The sequence below is a fragment of the Microcaecilia unicolor genome, chromosome 1, assembly GCF_901765095.1.
Source record: "Microcaecilia unicolor chromosome 1, aMicUni1.1, whole genome shotgun sequence".
Lineage (NCBI taxonomy): Eukaryota > Metazoa > Chordata > Amphibia > Gymnophiona > Siphonopidae > Microcaecilia > Microcaecilia unicolor.
The window spans coordinates 124866244-124886980 of record NC_044031.1 but is presented as its reverse complement, the minus strand read 5'-3'; the positions used below and the strand labels follow the sequence as shown (position 1 = coordinate 124886980).

Below are 20737 nucleotides of genomic sequence, written 5' to 3'. Positions count from 1 at the left end.
GGGGGATGGGCCTGGGTCCGCCTGCCTGAAGTCCACTGCACCCACTAAAACTGCTCCAGGGACCTGTATACTGCTGCAATGGACCTGAGTATGACATTTGAGGGTGGCATAGAGGCTGGCAAAAAAGTTTTTAAAGTTGTTTTTTTGAGGATGGGAGGGGGTTGGTGACCACTGGGGGGAGTCAGGGGAGGTGATCCCCGATTCCCTCCGTTGGTCAGTTTGGGCACTTTTTTTGAACTTGGACCTGTAAAAAAAGGGACCAAGTGAAGCCGGCAAAATGCTTGTCAATGCCGGCTTTCTTTTTTCCATTATCGGGCGAAGCCAGCCATCTCAACGCACGCCCACGTCCCACCCCCATTCCACCTCCGCTACTGTGCTGACACGCACCCTTGAAGTTTCGCCGGCCCCGCAACGGAATGCAGTTGAAGCCGGCCAAAATTGGCTTTCGATTATACCGATTTGGCCGGCTTCAGGAGATCGCCGGCCATCTCCCGATTTGTGTCGGAAGGTGGCCGGCGATCTCCTTCGAAAATAAGCTGGATAGTGGCCTCCTTTTACTTGTACTTTGCTGCAGTACTTAAGTACAATTGGCAGTACTTTTTACTTGAAGCAAGTTTCATTTAAGCTGTACTTTTGTACTTAGTAACAAAGTACAAAAGTATTTTCCATCCCTCTTCATCTCCTGCTCTACAGGCTTTCCAAACGATATCAGACATGGCTTGCACCTGATTGAGCCTGGACTTCCGGTCCCAAAAACAGCTGAGCTGGGACCAGAAGATCAGGCCCAATCAGATGCAAGCCAGGGTCTGACATCGCCTGGAAACCCTAGTCCCCACCCTCTACACCTGCCCAGAATAGATGTTGATTGTGGCTATTACTTTGTTTTTGTCAGACTCAGCTGCCTCCCCAGCCTGAACTGCACCTTCTCTGCATTCAGTGCCCGCTCCCTCTCCCCTCCCATCCACCATGGCCCTCAGCACAGTCGTGCTCTCTCTCTCCCTTTGCATCTCTGCCGGGCTCATGCTAATAAGTTACCATGGGAGCCGTGTGGGACGTGGCTCTCTGCAGTACCACTAGTGCTTCCTGTGCCAAGCCTGCCTCCTCTGAGGTAAACTTCCGGGACTGGCAGCAGAAAGCACTAGCAGTGCTGCAGAGAGCCAGGTCCTTAGTGTCTCCCATGGTATTTTAATAGCGCAGGCCTGGCAGAGGTGCACCGAGGGGACTGGGTAGGTGGGGAGAAGAGAGAGTGACAGAGATGGGGCTATACTGGATAAAAGGGAGGAGAGAGACAGAGGCTATGTGTTGGGGGATACTAAACCCAATAGAAATTACCCCTCCTGGACACAAAGGGTTTGCTTAATATTGAGGGTGCTTAAGCAGCCACAGAGCTGGAACAGATCAATGTTAGAGTTGGTTATAGTGGAAGAGGTGAAGAAGACAGAAGAAGAAAACAACAATGGCACATGGACAGGAGACCCTTGGAAACAGAGTTAAAAGAAGACAGGAAAGTAGTAATCAGAGACTGGGATCAACACAGAAAAGTAGCACTCCCGCTCCAAGCCGGTATGGAGAGCTGCCCCACCCAAACGACTGCCAGTCTGCTGGAAGGACTGCGACGGCGGAGCCAATAACCCAAACAAAGAGACGTCCAACGACGACAGTACAGGAAGGAGAAATACCGACTCAGAGAGGTAAGAAAGGATAAGACAGCAGACTGAGGAGAGAAAGCACAGCTCCTGTAGAGATCACCTGGCCTGACAGACCGGAACAAATCAGTCTTGCACCGAGAGAATCCTAAAGAGGAAGTTAATACTACCCAACAGTCCAGAAAAATAAATAGGGATAGGAGAGATTCATTTGCAGAGAAATTGCAGCCTAACGTATCATATGAAAAGGTGGATGAAGAAAACAATCACGCCAAACCATACCAGAATAAGCAAACACAAACATGGTGTGCTGAATCCAGAGGATAACAAAGAGAACAGAAAAAGAAAAGCAAAGGCATACAGGGACCTAATCTTACACACAAACATAAATATAAACACCCACAAACCCCAATCACACACACACTCATAAACACACACACACAATTAAAAAAAAATAAAAACCTTCCCGCATGGCAGTCTACACCAAACCTACCAGGAAACAGGTAGTAGATACCAGACTCCTCACTAATAGATCTTAGGAAAGACCTCATCGCACATGCAACAGTTCAACTAATCAATACACAACATCACCACCACGGACTTGACCCAAGGAGATCAACGCAGTAAATCCAGACCCTCAAACATGGCAGACACCACTGGCTAGAGCAAAACTGAATTCACCCTCCAATATATTAAAGGAATCGAAATGAACAGCATAAAGCTGCTCCTAAGAATCTACTCCTTAACACTGATCCAAGCAATAATTGCCACACCTTGCGACAAAAATAACATTATACTCTTACTACACAACCAATTCCGGACAATAAGATACACCAACTTCCACCAAACCGACAGTAGAACATATAATGGAAAAATCATCGTCCCCCGAACAAACGGTACAAACCGCAAAAAAAGGACTAAATAAATCCAAACCAACAAACAACCACTAATAAAAATCACAACAATCTCAAACATAGAAGAACCATACCACACACTTCAAGTGGGTTACATTAACGCCAGATTCGCAGTAAACAAAACAGAAACACTAACAGACTGGATCACATCTGAAGCCCTTGATTTACTGTTCATCAGCGAAACATGGATCCATGACCAAAAAGACCCCATAATCCTGGATCTTTGTCCTCCAGGATAGAAAATTACACACTGGACCAGAGAAGGAAAAAGGAGGAGGCATCGCTCTTATTTACAGATCCCATTTCACCACCGAAACCTAACACCTCAACTTGAAATTCCCGCAATCAGGATAGAACACAAAATCCTAACTGACCATCTGAACTGTGTCATATTCTATAGACCACCAGGTAACTGAAACAAAGCCCAGACAAACTTCACGGACTTCATATCAGCCACATGCACAACTAACTCAAATGTGCTGGTCATAAGAGATATCAGCCTTCACTTAGAAGACCCAAACTCAAATGGTGTGCGAGAATGTAAGGATTTCCTCCAACTCTGGAACTTCCAATACCCACATAAAAGGTCACACACTTGACTTACTCACACACAAATTCGCAACAGACTGAAACTTCAAAATAACAGAACATAAATGGCCGGAAACACCATAGTCCGACCCTACCAAACTAAATCTGACCCTACAATGGCTGAAGAAGGGTCATCACCAAGCAAACGAAAGCATATCATACAATACAAGAGGTCTTGTGGACGCAAAAACATTTTGGCAATCAATATACAACAATTGGTCAGCACCAACTGACTCAATAAACTACCTCGTGGAATGGGAAAAGAGATGCATCTCTGTTCTAAACGGAATAACCCCAATACGAACAAAAATCTCAGAGAAACACAATAAAACCCTATGGTTTAAGGACAAATTGAAAAAACTAAAAGCAATATCCAGACAACTCGAACGAGCATGGAGAAAAAACAAAAGTGAACAAATTCTAAACACATGGAAAGTATCACAAAGAAAATACAAATATGAGATTAAAAAAATCCAAATGGAACTACTACAAAGAACAAATAGGAATATTTTATTTATTTTATTTATTTATTAGGATTTATTTACCACCTTTTTGAAGGAATTCACTCAAGGCGGTGTACAGTAAGAATAGATCAAACATGATCAATAGGCAATTACAGCAGTAAAAATATTCAAGTAACAATACAAAGTATGGCATGGTATACTACTTGCAATGACTACACAATACGTGATAGAACATTATAATTGGTAGTGAAGGGTAAGATAAAGTTGTAACATATAGATGAGTAAGAAAGTAGGTAGAATTAGAAAGTAAGGTGACTGATTTGAAGAAAGTTGCACATGAGGTCAGAGAGATGGTTAAATATAATCTCAGCTAGGCTAGGAGTGGATAAACATGTCCCGCTGCAGCATGTGCAGCCCAAGTCAATCCTTGTGTGTGTGAGTGAGACTAACAAGTTAGTTACTTCTTCCATTAAAGGCTTGGTTGAAGAGCCAAGCTTTCACCTGCTTCCTGAAGTACAGATAGTCTTGTGTTAAGATGAGCCTTTCAGGCAATGCATTCCAGAGTGTGGGGCTACTCCGGAGAAGGCTCGCTTGCAGGTATCACATTGTGTAATGTCTTGTGGAGAGGGTGTAGTTAGTGAAAGTCCTTGGGAGGACAAGCTTTTGGACAATCTACTAGACACCAAACCAATTACCACACCAAATACAGACATTCTATCAGCAGATGATCTTGCCAAATACTTCAAAGAAAAAATTGTCAAACTACGCAAAACTATGTTTCAAGAAAACACTAACCTTGATACCTTTCTTGATGAACTAGACCCACACCCAGGAGAATAACCAGCAGATTGAACTTGGTCAAACTTCACCCAAATCACAGATGAAACAGTTCTACAGGTGACCAGTAAACTCGCAACCACGTACTGTCAACTGGACGCATGTTCCAACTATTTAATGAAATCACCTCCCGACCGATTCATTATAGATCTCACATCCCACCTAAACTACATGTTCCAAAATGGTATATTCCCCAAGGACAAAGGCAACATCTTACTCACACTGTTACCAAAAGACACCAAGAAGAAAACAAAAGATATCACCAACTACCATCCTGTAGCATCCATCCCACTGAAAACCAAGCTGATAGAAGGCATTGTAGCCAACAACTCAAGGAATACATCGATAAATTCTCAATACTCCATGAATCACAATCTGGTTTCAGATCCCTTCATAGTACAGAAACTGTACTAGTTACTCTACTTGCCAAATTCAAGCAGGAAATTGCCCTAGGTAAAAACATTCTCCTACTCCAATTTGACATATCGAGTGCATTCGATATGGTATACCACAATATACTACTGAGAATACTCGACAAGATAGGAATTGGTGGGAATATACTCAAATGGATCCAGGGGTTCTTAACAACAAGGTCATACCAGGTTAAGGCAAACTCAATCATCTAACCACCCTGGAAAGCTGAATGCGGAGTTCCGCAGGGATCGCCTCTCTCACCCATTCTATTTAACCTTATGATGACCTCGTTAGCCAAGTCCCTTTTCAACCAAGGCTTTAACCCTTATCTGTATGCAGACAATATCACAATGTATATACCTTTCAAGTCAAACCCATCAGAAATCACCAACACAATAAGGTATAGCCTGAGCTTAATGGATACCTGGGCATCGGCATTCAAACTGAAACTCAATAAAGAAAAAACACACTGTCTCATTGTCTCATCCCAACACAACACAAACCACCGCACAATCATAAATATCCTGGATTATACTCTCCCAATCTCAGATAGTCTGAAAATCCTCGGTATTACCACAGACAACAATTTAACTTTGGAAAACCAAGCCTCTGCCACCACAAAGAAAATGTTCCACGCAATGTGGAAACTCAAATCTAAAACAATTCTTCCCAAGGGAAACATTTTGTAACATGATTCAAACAATGGTGCTAACCCACATCGATTACTGCAACGGAATATATGCAGGATGTAAAGAACAAATCTTAAAGAAACTTCAGACCGCCCAGAACATGGCAGCCAGGCTTATCTACAGAAAATCTCATTTTGAAAGCGCAAAACCCCTTCTTGAAAAACTGCACTGGCTACCAATCAAAGAACGCATCGCCTTCAAGATTTGTACTTTAGTTCACAAAATAATCCATGGTCTTGCGCCAAACTACATGACTGGACTAATCAGCCTACCAATGAGAAACACATTTGAATCAGCAAGAACGTACTTAAACCTTCACTGAAGTATAAATCAACATATGTGTCCAGTTTCTCCTACATATGCACACAGCTCTGGAACACATTACCAAAGACTTGAAAACCACGAGCAACCACCTAAATTTTTGAAAAAGCCTAAAGACTCACATTTTCAGAAAGGCATACCCCACTTAACCAACATAAAGACCGAAATATGTAACACAACAATTAACTAAATAATGGAGAATACTCAATCCCTCACCGAACAATCCCACCCTCGCAACTCGCATGGAGCGAACCGCCCCAGATCTTTAAATTGTACTATGTATTTGTTCACACTGGAGTCAGTAACAACCTCTCCGGAACTGTGTAAGCCACATTGAGCCTATGACTAGGTGGGAAAACATGGGATACAAATGTAACAAATAAAATAAACAAAAGGAACTAAAAAGAACCCCCCCCCCCCAAGCAGCCCAACAGCTCACCCCCCAACTTTCCCCCCTCAAAAAAGAAACCTACAAAAGTGACTCTGTCCAGTTGTCCCACCAGAAGCTACTTAAACAGATTGGCTGGCAGATTGCATTTCTTTCAGTTATGCCCAGTCTGGGCTGTCCCTACAGGGTCATGTCATGGCTCACAATGTCAGAGCCATGACTGTGTCAGTAGCCCACTTGAGGTCAGTCTCCATTAAAGAAATTTGCAAGGCTGCGACGTGATCTTCAGTCCACACATTCCCTCAGGGCGGGACAAGAGCTGAGAGGCTTTTCACTGCTGCTGCTGCTACCTGCTGGCCGCTGTAACCCAACGTCGACGAGGTAACTTTTAAAATTCAGAGGGAGGGGAGGGTGTAGCAGTACAAGTGTAGTGGGACTGGAGGTGCAACTTGTAAATTTCCCAGCTTCCGTTATTCACTAAACTGTGCTGATAGGAAGAGAGGACTGTAAGCAAAGTAAATTCCCTTTGACCTGTGCAGTCTCCAGTTCTGCCTACAAGTCAGTACTTGATGCTTAGGTCCTGATCTTCCAGATCACCAGATCTCTTAGTTTCAATTTGGATGTTCTGTAAAGATAAAGATGGTCCCTTGTATGCAAGTAGCAAATCGCAAGCAACTGTGAATGCTGCCACCTGTGTGACAGTTCCTTGGCAAACTATTAGCAGGGTAGTTTGCTTGCCTTCCACAGTCATCATTCTTCCTCCCAATAAGGAGGGGGGGCCTTGGAGCTGGGAGGGAGGGGGGAGAGCCCTGGAGCTGGGGGCCTTGGAGCTGGCTGGGAGCTCGACGGGAGCAGCCCGGGAGCTCGGAGGAAGGGAGGGGTGGCCGCCCTGGAGCTCAGAGGGAGGGGTGGCCAGCCCTGGAGCTAGGATGGGGGTGGAGCTAGGGTGGGGGCAGGCTAGCCATCAAATTGGTCTGCATAGGGCCCCACACTTGCTAAGACAGGCCCTGCTCGTGCATGCGGGGTGGAGCATTTCTTGTGTTCCACAAAACTCTTATGCTTGACATAAGATCCGGACCGGGCAAAGTGGCCTGCGTTACCCACTTGTGAAAATATAAGGCCTGCTGTCCTCAGAGAATACCTACTACAGTAGGTATTTATCGGTTACAAAAACAGCAGTAACTTGCTCACAGAAAGCATACATGGCTAACATTTAAAGAAATACAATGCTGAGTTTGTACTACTAATTGCAATGGATTAAACACATAGTATAAAATTAAGAATAATATACTGCAAGACTTTAACCTTCTTTATAAATTCATTCTTTACATATACATGTAAGAATTTTTCAAGCTTTTTAGTGACACACACTCAAAGAAAAAGATCAAACAGCAAAGACTATGTGTGAACGTCTGTGGGAAAAGGTGACTAAAGTCTCAGATCCAAAATGTTGAGCATGGCCAGTTTTTCATGTTATAGGTCCATAAGCAGTGTAAAAAAGTTATGTATTTGAACTTCTGTAACTTTAAGGTCGTAGTATTTTTAATAAATTTAAAAATAGAATAACAGAAGACAATTCAGTGTAACAGTACAACAGCATACAAATTGCAAAAATCATGTAAAGGACAGAAGAGAGAGAGAGTGGAGAGGAAGAAAAGAAAAAAGAAAAACACTTCTCATCAAGCAGCTCTATAGTAGGACAATAACAAAGACCACTTCTCCTTATAAGTGATATAGCGACATGACTTTTTAGCCAGAAAAGTATCATATTTATAAGTCTGAAATACCAAATTCCACCATTCTTGATATATGACTTGACCCAGCGTCTTCCAGTGCCCAAAAACTACTTTCAAGGCTAAAGTGAGCAAAGTATTAACAAGTAAGCATTCATTATGGCTTAAGGAAGAGCGAAAACATACAGTGGTGGAAATAAGTATTTGATCCCTTGCTGATTTTGTAAGTTTGCCCACTGACAAAGACATGAGCAGCCCATAATTGAAGGGTAGGTTATTGGTAACAGTGAGAGATAGCACATCACAAATTAAATCCGGAAAATCACATTGTGGAAAGTATATGAATTTATTTGCATTCTGCAGAGGGAAATAAGTATTTGATCCCCCACCAACCAGTAAGAGATCTGGCCCCTACAGACCAGGTAGATGCTCCAAATCAACTCGTTACCTGCATGACAGACAGCTGTCGGCAATGGTCACCTGTATGAAAGACACCTGTCCACAGACTCAGTGAATCAGTCAGACTCTAACCTCTACAAAATGGCCAAGAGCAAGGAGCTGTCTAAGGATGTCAGGGACAAGATCATACACCTGCACAAGGCTGGAATGGGCTACAAAAACCATCAGTAAGACGCTGGGCGAGAAGGAGACAACTGTTGGTGCCATAGTAAGAAAATGGAAGAAGTACAAAATGACTGTCAATCGACAAAGATCTGGGGCTCCACGCAAAATCTCACCTCGTGGGGTATCCTTGATCATGAGGAAGGTTAGAAATCAGCCTACAACTACAAGGGGGGAACTTGTCAATGATCTCAAGGCAGCTGGGACCACTGTCACCACGAAAACCATTGGTAACACATTACGACATAACGGATTGCAATCCTGCAGTGCCCGCAAGGTCCCCCTGCTCCGGAAGGCACATGTGACGGCCCGTCTGAAGTTTGCCAGTGAACACCTGGATGATGCCGAGAGTGATTGGGAGAAGGTGCTGTGGTCAGATGAGACAAAAATTGAGCTCTTTGGCATGAACTCAACTCGCCGTGTTTGGAGGAAGAGAAATGCTGCCTATGACCCAAAGAACACCGTCCCCACCGCATCAATGGGAGAATGGATGGGGCCATGTACCGTACAATTCTGAGTGACAACCTCCTTCCCTCCGCCAGGGTCTTAAAAATGGGTCGTGGCTGGGTCTTCCAGCACGACAATGACCCAAAACATACAGCCAAGGCAACAAAGGAGTGGCTCAGGAAGAAGCACATTAGGGTCATGGAGTGGCCTAGCCAGTCACCAGACCTTAATCCCATTGAAAACTTATGGAGGGAGCTGAAGCTGCGAGTTGCCAAGCGACAGCCCAGAACTCTTAATGATTTAGAGATGATCTGCAAAGAGGAGTGGACCAAAATTCCTCCTGACATGTGTGCAAACCTCATCATCAACTACAGAAGACGTCTGACCGCTGTGCTTGCCAACAAGGGTTTTGCCACCAAGTATTAGGTCTTGTTTGCCAGAGGGATTAAATACTTATGAATGCAAATAAATTCATATACTTTCCACAATGTGATTTTCCGGATTTAATTTGTGATGTGCTATCTCTCACTGTTACCAATAACCTACCCTTCAATTATGGGCTGCTCATGTCTTTGTCAGTGGGCAAACTTACAAAATCAGCAAGGGATCAAATACTTATTTCCACCACTGTAGGTCTCTGAGCAACACATATTTATACAGCATAGGACCATGGAAATGAAATATATCTGTTAAAGTGAATCAGACATCAGTCCAAAATGATTGAAGGCATACACAGTCAAAAACAAGGTGTCTGATAGTACCCCGTTGAGCATGACAAGGCCAATAGAAACTGGGAATGGACGGATTAATGGTATGCGACCTGAGGGACATCCATAAGGACCGGTGCATAAAAAAAATAAAGGGACTGCGTGATGGCCGCAGACCTGAAACACTTATTGCCAGATCTGCATCCAACTGCTATCAGAAATGGTCTGCTGAATATCTTGTTCCCAACATCGACGCAAGCCCAGACATGTAATGGAAGATTTACTTAAAAAGAAAGTATAAACGTGCGATGCAACTTCTGTAACTTTATATTCTCACTTTAAAAGATGGGGTTTGGATTGTTGTATTACAAATCGTTTGCTGTTAAATCAATAAAACCTCATTTGTTGTTTCTGGAGACTTCAGTCACCTTTTCCCAGAGATGATCACATACATTTTACAGAGTACACTCAGAAAAAAGTAAGAAAGAAATATGTATCCACATTAATTAAAATTAATAACTCCAACTTAATTTTTACACCATGTGGAATGCATACATTGCTTTACCTTCAGCTGTAATACATGACTAACCTCAATACACAGTTTTTTTCTGTCTTGTTTGTAAGAGCGCCTCTAGAACAAATTAAAATTATTTACTATCTTCCATTACTACTTTGATTAATTTTTCTACAAATTACTTCTCACAATCTTGTTAACAAACAGCTTGAGTCACTTAATGGCAAGTCTGCACTGTTCACTTTGCCTTTGCCTTGCTTAAAGATTGAACAACATCCTGGCTTACTTTTTATAACTTTCATTTGTTGGCCACAATGCTAAACCTCATAGAAGTGGTTAGCTATGCAGGTATGGAAATTGTGTTCTGATTGCCTGACAGATGTCGTCATCATCTTGGCTTTAGAAGTCCCTGCCAGTGAAAGGATGGATTGTAGTGTTAACACTAATTGTGGTAAATGATTTCTCTGTTCAGCTTTAAAGCTCATCTTTTATGATGATCTTAGCTCATGTTACAATGACTGTACCTTATATGCCATAAGAATGTAAGCATTGCCATATTGGGTCAGACGGAAGGTCCATCAAGCCCAGTATCCTGTTTACAACAGTGGCCAATCCAGGTCACAAGTACCTGGCAAGATTCCAAAAGAGTGAAAATAGATTTTATGTTGCATATCCCAGGAATATGCAGTGGATTTTCTCAAGTCCTTCTTAATAATAGGCTTATGGACTTTTCTTTTAGGCACTTATCCAAACCTTTTTTAAACCCTGCTAACTGCTTTTACCACATTCTCTGGTAACAAGCTCCAGAGTTTAAATACAAATTGAGTGAAGAAATATTTTTCCAGTTTGTTGTAGATTTACTACTATTTAGCTTCATTGGATGCCCCCTTTTCCACTCCCCTCAGTATTTTATAGACCTCTATCATATCTCTCCTCAGCTGTCTCTTCTTCAAGCTGAAGAACCCTAGCCTCTTTAGCCTTTCCGAATAGGGAAGTCATCCCATCCCCTTAAGGGGAAAGGGAATGGGACTTGATATACCGCCTTTCTGTGGTTTTTGCAACTACATTCAAAGCGGTTTACATAGTATATACAGGTACTTATTTGTACCTGGAGCATTGGAGTCACAAGAAGCTGCAGTGGGAATCGAACCCAGTTAAAGTGGAGAGTGGGCATGCTCTGCATTAATCAGTTAGCTCAGCTACATTGCAGCACACTAAGCAATTAATGTGTGGTTATCATTTGAGCCCTTACCGCCCTTAAAATAAGTGGCGGATGGAGCTCACACACTAATGGGAAAATTAGTGCATGGCCGTTAATACAAGAGATAGAAAAATTGACCATTTTACCCCATAGAAAAAATGTCCTTAGCAGGTGGGAATGAACCATGTAAAGGACACACTAAGGCCACGTTTTACCACAGTTTGGTAAAAGGGCCCCTTAAGGATCTATTTACTAACCTATGCAAAGATTTTGCCATTACCGTACACTAATTAGCAACGTTTACATGTGGTAATGGCAAAACCTACTGTAGAGGACATTTCCTGTATTTTCTGTTTCCTTAACACAGGGAAAATAAGTTTTTTTTTAAACTCACTAACTGAATGCCAGATAACATGATGCAATTAACTACATTGCTTGAGGTGGCATTAACTGTGCCACATTGTTTGCCTTATTAATAATTAACCTGCGATAACTACCTTTGTTTTAACTATAAGACAAGTGAAGTTACTTACCGGTAACGGAGGTTCTCTGTGGACAGCAGGATAAGTCAGCCACATATTGGTGATGTCATCCCACTAGCCGGAAACGGATTCTGCTGTCCCAAAGCTCAAAGGAACCTTTTGAACAGGTCCCTCTGAGCATGTGCAGTGTGCACTATATATGTCCTTGTGTGAGCCTGTTGCCTCAGGTGTACCCAGCTGTGTTGTGTGACATCATCCGTAGGGGAGGGGGGGTTGTGGCTGATTTGTCCTGCTGTCCCCAGAGAACCTCCGTTACAGGTAAGTAACTTCACTTTCTCCATGGACAAGCAGGATGAGTCAGCTATACACAGGTGACTCCCCAGCAGAGGGCCAAGAAGGGTCAGGTGTGTCCCCTTAAGAGGTTTTGTTCGAGTGCCCACTGTGCTGCTGAGGTAGGATGAGGCTGCACGAAAGAGCATAATAAGAGACCACTAGGTTAGGTTTGAGGGGTTTTTTTTTTTTTTTTGCAATTCAATTTAACAGTTTAACATCAATTAGGCAGTTTAACAGCAGTTTAACTGTCAACCTTAAACAATTTTTTTTTTTTTGGAACAGTGTAACATTCAGCATGGAAGGAGTACCAGATCAACCTGGTAAACATATAGTTTAACAGTAAGAGTCTGTCCCAGAGGTGTGAAAGTCTGTCTTAGAGGTTTGAAGGAGTATTTGGTATCCTCTTGCCTTCAGGCTGTATTGCGGCTACTGCAGTTTGGAAGACAGTGAGACCAGACTTGTTGGTGGTTTGTTAGAGGCCTGTGAAGGTATGAACAGAGGACCAGGTTGCTGTGAGGCAGATGTCCTCCACCAAGGTAGAGTAAAGGTTGGCCAGTGTGGTGGCCATGGCCTGCAATTGGTGCACCGAGGCCTTGTCGTGGAGGATGAGACCCTCCTCGTAGCAGAAGGCTATGCAGTCTGATATCCAGGCTGAGAGAGTGTGTTTGCCCAAAGGAGCACCCGTCCTGTTGGTGTCAAAGGAGATGAAGAGCTGGGAGACTTTTCGCTGTGGTTCTGTGCATTGGAGGTAGAGGCGCAAGACTCAGGTGCAGTCCAAGATGTGGAGGAGATGCTTCTCTTGGCTCTTATGTGGTTCTGGATAGAAGGAGGGGAGTGCAATTGTCTGGTTGATGTGGAAAGGTGAGACCACTTTGGGCAAAAATCTTGGATGAGTTTGGAGAATTGCGTGGTCATGAAGGAGTTATGTGTATGGTGGGTAAGTCACGAGGGCTGGGAGTTCGCTGATGCGTCAGGCAGACGTTATAGCAATGAGGAATAGGGTCTTCCATTTGAGGAATTTGTTCTCTACCATTAAGCATGAGGTGGCGTAGTCCCTTCATGAACCTGGTCACCAGGTGGTGAGAGGCCAGTGAACCACTGTCCTGAAAAGCTTTGTCATGAAAGGCTGAAATGGCGCTGACATGGACTCTGATGGAAATTGTGTGGAGGCCTGCTTGCGAAAGGCTAAGCAAGTATGCAGGACAGCTGGGAAAGGGCATGAGAAGGGGTCTGTGTGAGCCTTGTTGCACCATGCTTGGAATCTCTTCCACTTGAGGGTGTAGGATTTCCTCGTGGAGGGTCGTCTGGCCTCTAGTAGGATGTCCATGACTTCCGGGGAAATATGGAAAGGAGCTAATGTTAGCCTTTCAGCATCCGTGCTACTAGGGCCAGGGTGTTGAGGTGGCATGGCCCCTTGGTGTTGTGTGATGAGATCCAGTCGGCATGGGAGGCACATTGGCTGTGTTGCTGCCAGGCATTGTAAGAAAGGGAACCACACTTGTCTTGGCCAGTGCGGCGTGATGAGAATGATGGTGGCCTTGTCTTGGATGATTTTCAGGAGTGTCTTTTGGATGAGTGGGGTTGGAGGATAAGCATATAGCAGGTGCTGTCCCCAGTAGATCGAGAAGGCGTCGTGGCTCAGTCTGAGCGGTGACAGTTGTTTTGAACAAAAAAGTCTGCACTTTGCATTGTCTTTGCTGGCAAAGAGGTCTATTAGTGGTGATCCCCACTTGAGGAAAAGTTGTTGTGTGACCTGCGGATGGAGAGTCCATTCATGAGGGTCCAGCTTCCGGTTAAGGCTGTCCGTCAGCGTGTTGTAGAGTCCCAGTAGGTATGACACTTGTAGGATGCAGTGTCTGGAGAGGGCGAATGTCCAAATCTGGTACGCCTCCTTGCACAGGGGAAGGGAGCCTGTGCCCCCTTTCTTGTTTATATAGAGCATAGCTACCTGGTTGTCCATCTGGACCAGGAGGTTCTTGTTGGAGATCCATGGAACGAATGCTCGGAGTGCGTTTCCGATGGCCCTGAGCTTGAGGAAGTTGATATGGTAGTGTGATTTGGAGGGGGACCATAGGCCCTGTGTTTGTAGGTGGAAGAGATGGGCTCTCCACCCCAGCTTGGAGGCATCTGTGGTGAGTGTGAATGGGTGTTGCAGTTGCTGGAGGGGTCTCCCTCTGCAAACGTTTTGGTGGTCTTGCCACCATGTGAGAGACCTGTGGGTGGCCTGGGTAATGGCTGGTTCCATCTCTTCCAGAGGTACCACTGGAGCAGCCGCATTTGTAGCTTGGCAAAAGGCACAATGTGGATGGACGTGGCGACTAGGAGTTGTAGGAGGGTCCATGCTGGAACTCTTCTTGTGGATATGATGTGTCATATCAGGCATAATATTGCTTGGCCCCTGGGAAGGCTCAAGAAGGCCATGCAGCATTTGGTGCGGAGCTGGGCCCTAATGAATTCCAGTGTTTGAGTGGGGTGCAGGTGTGACCTTGTCTTGTTGATCAGGAAGCCCAGTGACTGGAGTAGGGCTACAGTGGATGTGATTGCCTTGTTGGTCTCTAGGAATGATGGCCTGATGAGTAGCCATTCGTCGAGGTAGGGAAAGACACACACCCCGCCCTTGCACAGGTATGCTTCCGCCACTGCGACACATTTTGTGAAAACTCTTGGTGCTGAGGAGAGTCCAAATGGTAGGGCTCGGTACTGGAAGTGGTGGCGTAGTACTTTGAAACATAGGAATTTCCTATGTGCTTTGTGAATTGGGATGTGGTTGTATGCATCGTGGAGGTCTAGTGCGGCTAACCAATCGTTTTTCTGGATCAGTGGAGGATGGTGCCTAATGAGTGCATCCTGAACTTCTTTTCATGACGTACTGTTGAGATGTCGGAGGTCTAGGATGGGTCTGAATCCTCCAGACTTCTTGGGAATGAGAACGCAGCAGGAGTAGAACCCTTGGTTGAATTCTCTCAGGGGGACAGGCTCTATAATTCCCGATTGGAGGAAGATCTGGAGTTCCTCATGAATGAGGAGGGTTAGGTGCTCCGGAGTTGTGTCTCTGGGTGGGGGTCGGTTTGGAGGCGAGTGGAAGCAAATCCTGTATCCATGCTGTATAATGCTGAGGACCCATTTGTCGGTTGTGATGTTTTCCCAGGTTTCGGAAAAGAGGGAGAGGTGGTCCCTCACTGGTGGGATTACTGCTGGTCCAGGGTCAAAAACTGGGTCCAGCCTTGGGGTTGTTTCGGGTTTTGTTTTTGATGTTTCCATTCTTTTGGACATTGCCTCTGTTGATAAGAGGAGCCATATGGCTGAGGTTTTTGTTGATGCCATTTTGAGGGCCTGTCGTAGCGTTTGACGCTGTGCTGGTGCCTGCGGTAGTGCTATTGTCTGGTTTGTTGCCTTCATGTTGATGAAGGGCGTAGCAGGCCATCCGTGGAGTTTGTAAGGTGGTGCAGTGGTCTTTTAAGGTGTTGACTGTTTTTTTTACCTTGGCCCTGAAAAAGTTCTCCCCAGAGCAGGGGAATCAGCAAGGCATACATGTGTATCCTCACAGAGTCAAGAGACCCTGAACCTTGCCATTTCTCGCAGCGATGGCAACACCAGCTGTGCGTGCAGAGGTCTCGATGGCGTCAAAGGTGGTTCTGATCATGTGTTTTGCTTGAAGGTCAGTGGGGAAGGTAGTCCCGTGGTTGGCCTCGTTGGTGCCGGGGTCGGGTGTCGTGGCTTCTTGCGCTTCTCTGGACCCGATGGGGGCCTCTGTCTGCGCAGTGAGGAGGAGGCAGATCTCTGGCATTTCCTGCGTTCCGTGTGTCTGAGTGGGCTTCGAGGTAAGTGGAGGGAACACTCCTTGCCTGTGCCCCTGATGTGTTGTGCCTGATGGATTGGTTCTTGGTGGTGTCTGTGTTTTTGGTGCGCTGGCCCTTTAAGGGGGCAGCATCTTGAGTCACATCGTGTGCAGAGAGAGCAGCCTGATGCTGAAAGTCTGATGCTGTGCTGTCTGTGCATTGCAGCGTGAGGAGGAGGCTGTTTTGAGGAGTTCCAGATATCGGGAGGAATGACAGCCCAAACCGAGGTGAGGAGCTCGAGTGATGTGCAGGAAGCAGTTGTGGGTGCTGGTTCTGACGTCGGAGGCAGGTTCAGGTGCTGGTAGGGCGGCAATCTTGTTGTAGGCTGCAGGGAGCTGGTGTCGCCGGGCTCGGGGTTCATTTTTGTGCAGTTGCCTATGTGCTGGGCTCCGTCCCCTTGGGAGTTGGGGGAGGGCAGCATGGCAGTCCCGCTAGGAGTCAGGGCGGGAAGCATGGCAGCGTCTAGTGAGGTGGAAGGGTGCTGTTGATCTGTGGAGAGAACCAGAGCCCTTTTACCTTTCTTCTTTGTTTCTGTGGAAGCTGCTTGGTCTGCTCAATGAGGAAGACCTTTAGTGCATGGAGTCTGTGCTAGCGAGCCGTTGGCGACATCTGGAGACACAGGGTCAGACAGCCATGAGGTGGGCTGTGCCCATACAACTGATCCATACCTTGTGTGCATCTGTTGTGCTCATTTTCTTCTTGCAGCCTGGGTATTTTTTAAAAACTGGTTTTGAGGTGCTGGATGTCTTTTGTGCAGGATCTGCCATGTTGTCTGCTATAGAGAGAACAAGAAAAATCTGACCATTTGCAGGGCGGATGAGGTAAACTGAGGCAACAGGCTTACACAAGGACATATATAGTGCACATTGCACATGCTCAGAGGGACCTGCTCAAAAGGTTCCTTTGAGTTCTGGGAGAGCAGAATCCGTTTCTGTGCCAGAGCCGGTGGTGGGAGGCGGGATAGTGCTGGGCAGACTTATACGTCTGTGCCCTGAAGAGGACAGGTACAAATCAAGGTAGGGTATACACAAAAAGTAGCACATATGAGTTGATCTTGTTGGGCAGACTAGATGGACCGTGCAGGTCTTTTTCTGCCGTCATCTACTATGTTACTATGTTTCCGGCTCGTCGGATGACATCACCAGTGTGTGGCTGACTCATCCTGCTTGTCCATGGAGAACTACCCATTCCCCAACTTATTCATATATGTATGTTATTGTGGAAACAGCCATGTGCTAGCTGCTGAGGCACTGTGTTAACTGTTAGAGTGTGTACATTCTTCTGTCAAAAACTAACAAAGCTGAATAATAGGGTTCTTAATGTACGATTGAAATACAGATTTATAGTATGTTCTTAAGTGCCTAATTATGGAAGCTATGATAATTCATAAGAAAACAGTTTCTGTGATGTTCATAAAATGCTTATGACATATTTATAGGAAACATTCTAGGTTACAAAAAGTTGGATTTTATATATTTTTGTATTTATAGATATAGAAATATTTACACACATTTCTCGAGTTTTCAGAAAATTGAACATATTAGATGAAAGCTTATGGTTTTATTTTGGCAGGTCATGTATGTTGAAGGAACAGCAGTTATGGGCTTTGAAGATCCTATGCTACAGACTGATGACACACACATCAAAAAATGTCTACAGACCAAGTGGCCATATATAGAGCTACTATGGATCACTGATCGACCTCCTTCATTAAACTGAGTTAGTGAGAATCTGTTATCAAAATACAGTGATGAGGGGTAAATAATTTGCAGCTCACTGGAATACATATGGTTTAGCTCCCAAGGTTTAATGGATGAAGTTATAACTGTCCTTATTAAATTGTAAATAAAGATTACAAACACAATTTCAGCAGTGCTGTTTTCTTTGGTCTTTGAAGAACATAAGCGTTGCCATACTGGGACAGACTGAAGGTCCATCAAGCCTAGCATCCTGTTTCCAATAGTGGCCAATCCAGGTCACAAGTATCTGGCAAGAACCCAAAACAGTACAATACATTTATGCTGCTTATCCTAGAAATAAGCAGTGAATTTTCATCAAGTCTATCTTAATAATGACTTATGGACTTTTCTTTTAGGAAGTTATCCAAACCTTTTTTAATCCCCGCTAAGCTAACTATTTTTACCACATCCACTGGCAACAAATTTGAGTTTAACTACACACTGCATGAAGAAATATTTTCTCAGATTTGTTTCAAATTTACCACTTTGCAGCTTCACCATGTGCCCCCCCCCCCCCCCCCCCCCCCAGGTCCAGCACCTTCGAAAAGAGCAAACAAGCAATCCACATCCACCCGCTCCACTCATTACTCTATAGACCTCCATCATATCTCCCCACAACCGTCTCCTCCCCAACCTGAAAAGCCCCAGCTGCTCCAGGCTCTCCCTACGGGCAGGGAAGCTGTCCTATCTCCTCCATCACCTTCATCGCCCTTCTCTGTACCTTTTCCAATTCCACTATATCTTCCCTGAGACGCGGTGACAAGAACTGCACACAGCACTAGAGGCATGGTCAAACCATAGAGCGACACAAAGGCACCACAACGTCCCCATTCCTGTTTTCCATTCCTCTCCCAACAATTCCCAACAATTTACTCACCCTCCCAGCTGCCGCTGCACAAAGAGCAAAGGGCTCCAATACATCATTGAGGACACCCAAATTCCCCCCCCCCCGGTCTGCAACCCCCAATGTGGAACTCTGCATCACACAGCCACAGTTTGGGTTCCTCCCTCCCACATGCATCACCCCACACTTACCCACAACCAAACGCCATCCACCACTTAGATACTCAGTCTCGCAAGGTTCTCCTGCAACTCCTTACAATCCTCTTGAGATTTAGCAACTTTGAATAACTTGTTGTCAGCAAATTTAATTACCTCATTAGTTACTCCCATCTCTAGATCACTTATAAATATGTTAAAAAACAGCGGTCCCAGCACAGACCCCTGGGGAACCCCACTATCTACCCTTCTCCATTGAGAATACTGACCATTTAATCCTACTCTCTGTTTTCTATCTTTTAACCAGTTTTTCATAGGACACTACCTCCTATCCCATGATTCTCCAATTTCCTCTAGAGTCTTTCATGAGGTACTTTGTCAAATGCCTTCTGAAAATCTAGATACACAATATCTACCGCTCACCTTTATCCACATGTTTGTTCACCCCTTCAAAGAAATGTAATAGATTGGTGAGGCAAGATTTCCCTTCACTAAATCCATGTTGACTTTTGTCTCATTAATCCATGCATATGAATATGCTCTGTAATTTTGTTCTTTATAATAGTCTCTACCATTTTACCTGGCACCATCTCTGGCTTTTAAATTACTTCTCTGACGCACAGTCTGACCTAGTTCACCATCCTATCAGGAACATAAAATTTTATAATGTAGCCTTCACATATCAAATATTAAAACTTCAATTCTTTTATTTTTTTATACCATGTTTAGCTTCCCTCTGGTTTATGGCATGCTTAATAATGGATATTATAAAAAATCAAAATCCCCATCCACTGGAGAGCTACAAACTCTAAATCACAAAGACTAATGTGCTAAGCCAGAAACTTATAAGAATGTAACTGTGTTAATACACAAATAATAGTTATTATTGAAGAGGACCCTGAAACACATCACCTAAATGTTAACCCCACTGTACCAAGGATTTAACATTGGTGAAATCGTTTTTATCTTTTCTCAGGTCCCCAGTGCACCACTAAATACCCAGTGCAATATGCAAAACTTTGTAAATGATGCTCTTGTAATCAAAAGTTCATAAACAATGAAAGTAATCTAAATAATTAAAGTCAAGTAATTTTTCAGTTATATTTGAGTGATTTACATGACTTTAATTTTTTTAGATTATTTTCATTTATATGAACATTTGATTACAGAGCATTATTTACAAAGGGGCCCTTTTGCTAAGCCACACAAAAAATATGTCTGGTTCTGTTGTTAGTCCGTGGATTTCCTGCGCGCTGTGGCACTAATTTCCCAATTAGCATGTGGCCATTACTGCAGGCGCCCTTACTGCTACCTATTTTGTAGGCACTAAGGGCTCCCATGTTAACCCCACAGTAATTGGGGCAGCGCACGGCAATGTGCCTGCGCTATACCCAATCAGTACAAGGCAGTCCTACTCTCCGCCCTAGTCAAACCTCCCATTCTGAAAAATAAAACATATTTTTTAGTGCGGCATTAGCACACGCTGATCACACTACCACAGGTTACCTCGGTGTGTCCCGTGGCTTGGTAAAAGGGCCCCAAAGTTTTGCACATTGCACTGAATATTTAGTGGTGCACTGGCATAGGCACCCGGTATAAGAGGCTTGGGGAGGCTAAGCCTCCCCAGCCACAAGTTCTCAACAAACAGCAGCAGGATGGATCAGCAGTTTCTCATTCTCAGTCTTTATTCTTCTCCGTTCTGTTCTCCTCCTCCAGACCAGTCCTGACTCTTCTCTCTTCTTTGCAGTGCTGCCTGCGCCCTGTGGTTTCTACTCTTTCCCTCCCCCACACCACCGCACTCTCACAGTCCACTTCAGCCTTCAGGGCGGCTGGGGCTGCTGCATGATCGAGTCCTGCTGAG

At 44.6% G+C, this 20737-nt stretch overlaps 1 protein-coding gene across 1 annotated transcript in view; it reads left to right on the top strand.

Moving 5' to 3' along the window:
• MINDY3 (MINDY lysine 48 deubiquitinase 3) overlaps positions 1–17989 on the top strand; it is a 468791-nt gene extending 450802 nt beyond the window's left edge. Inside the window, exon 16 of the mRNA XM_030199997.1 lies at positions 17711–17989. Coding sequence (XP_030055857.1) covers positions 17711–17857 — 147 coding nt within the window. The 3' untranslated portion in view covers positions 17858–17989. The remainder of the gene's footprint in view (positions 1–17710) is intronic.
• The last annotated feature ends 2748 nt before the right edge of the window (positions 17990–20737 follow it).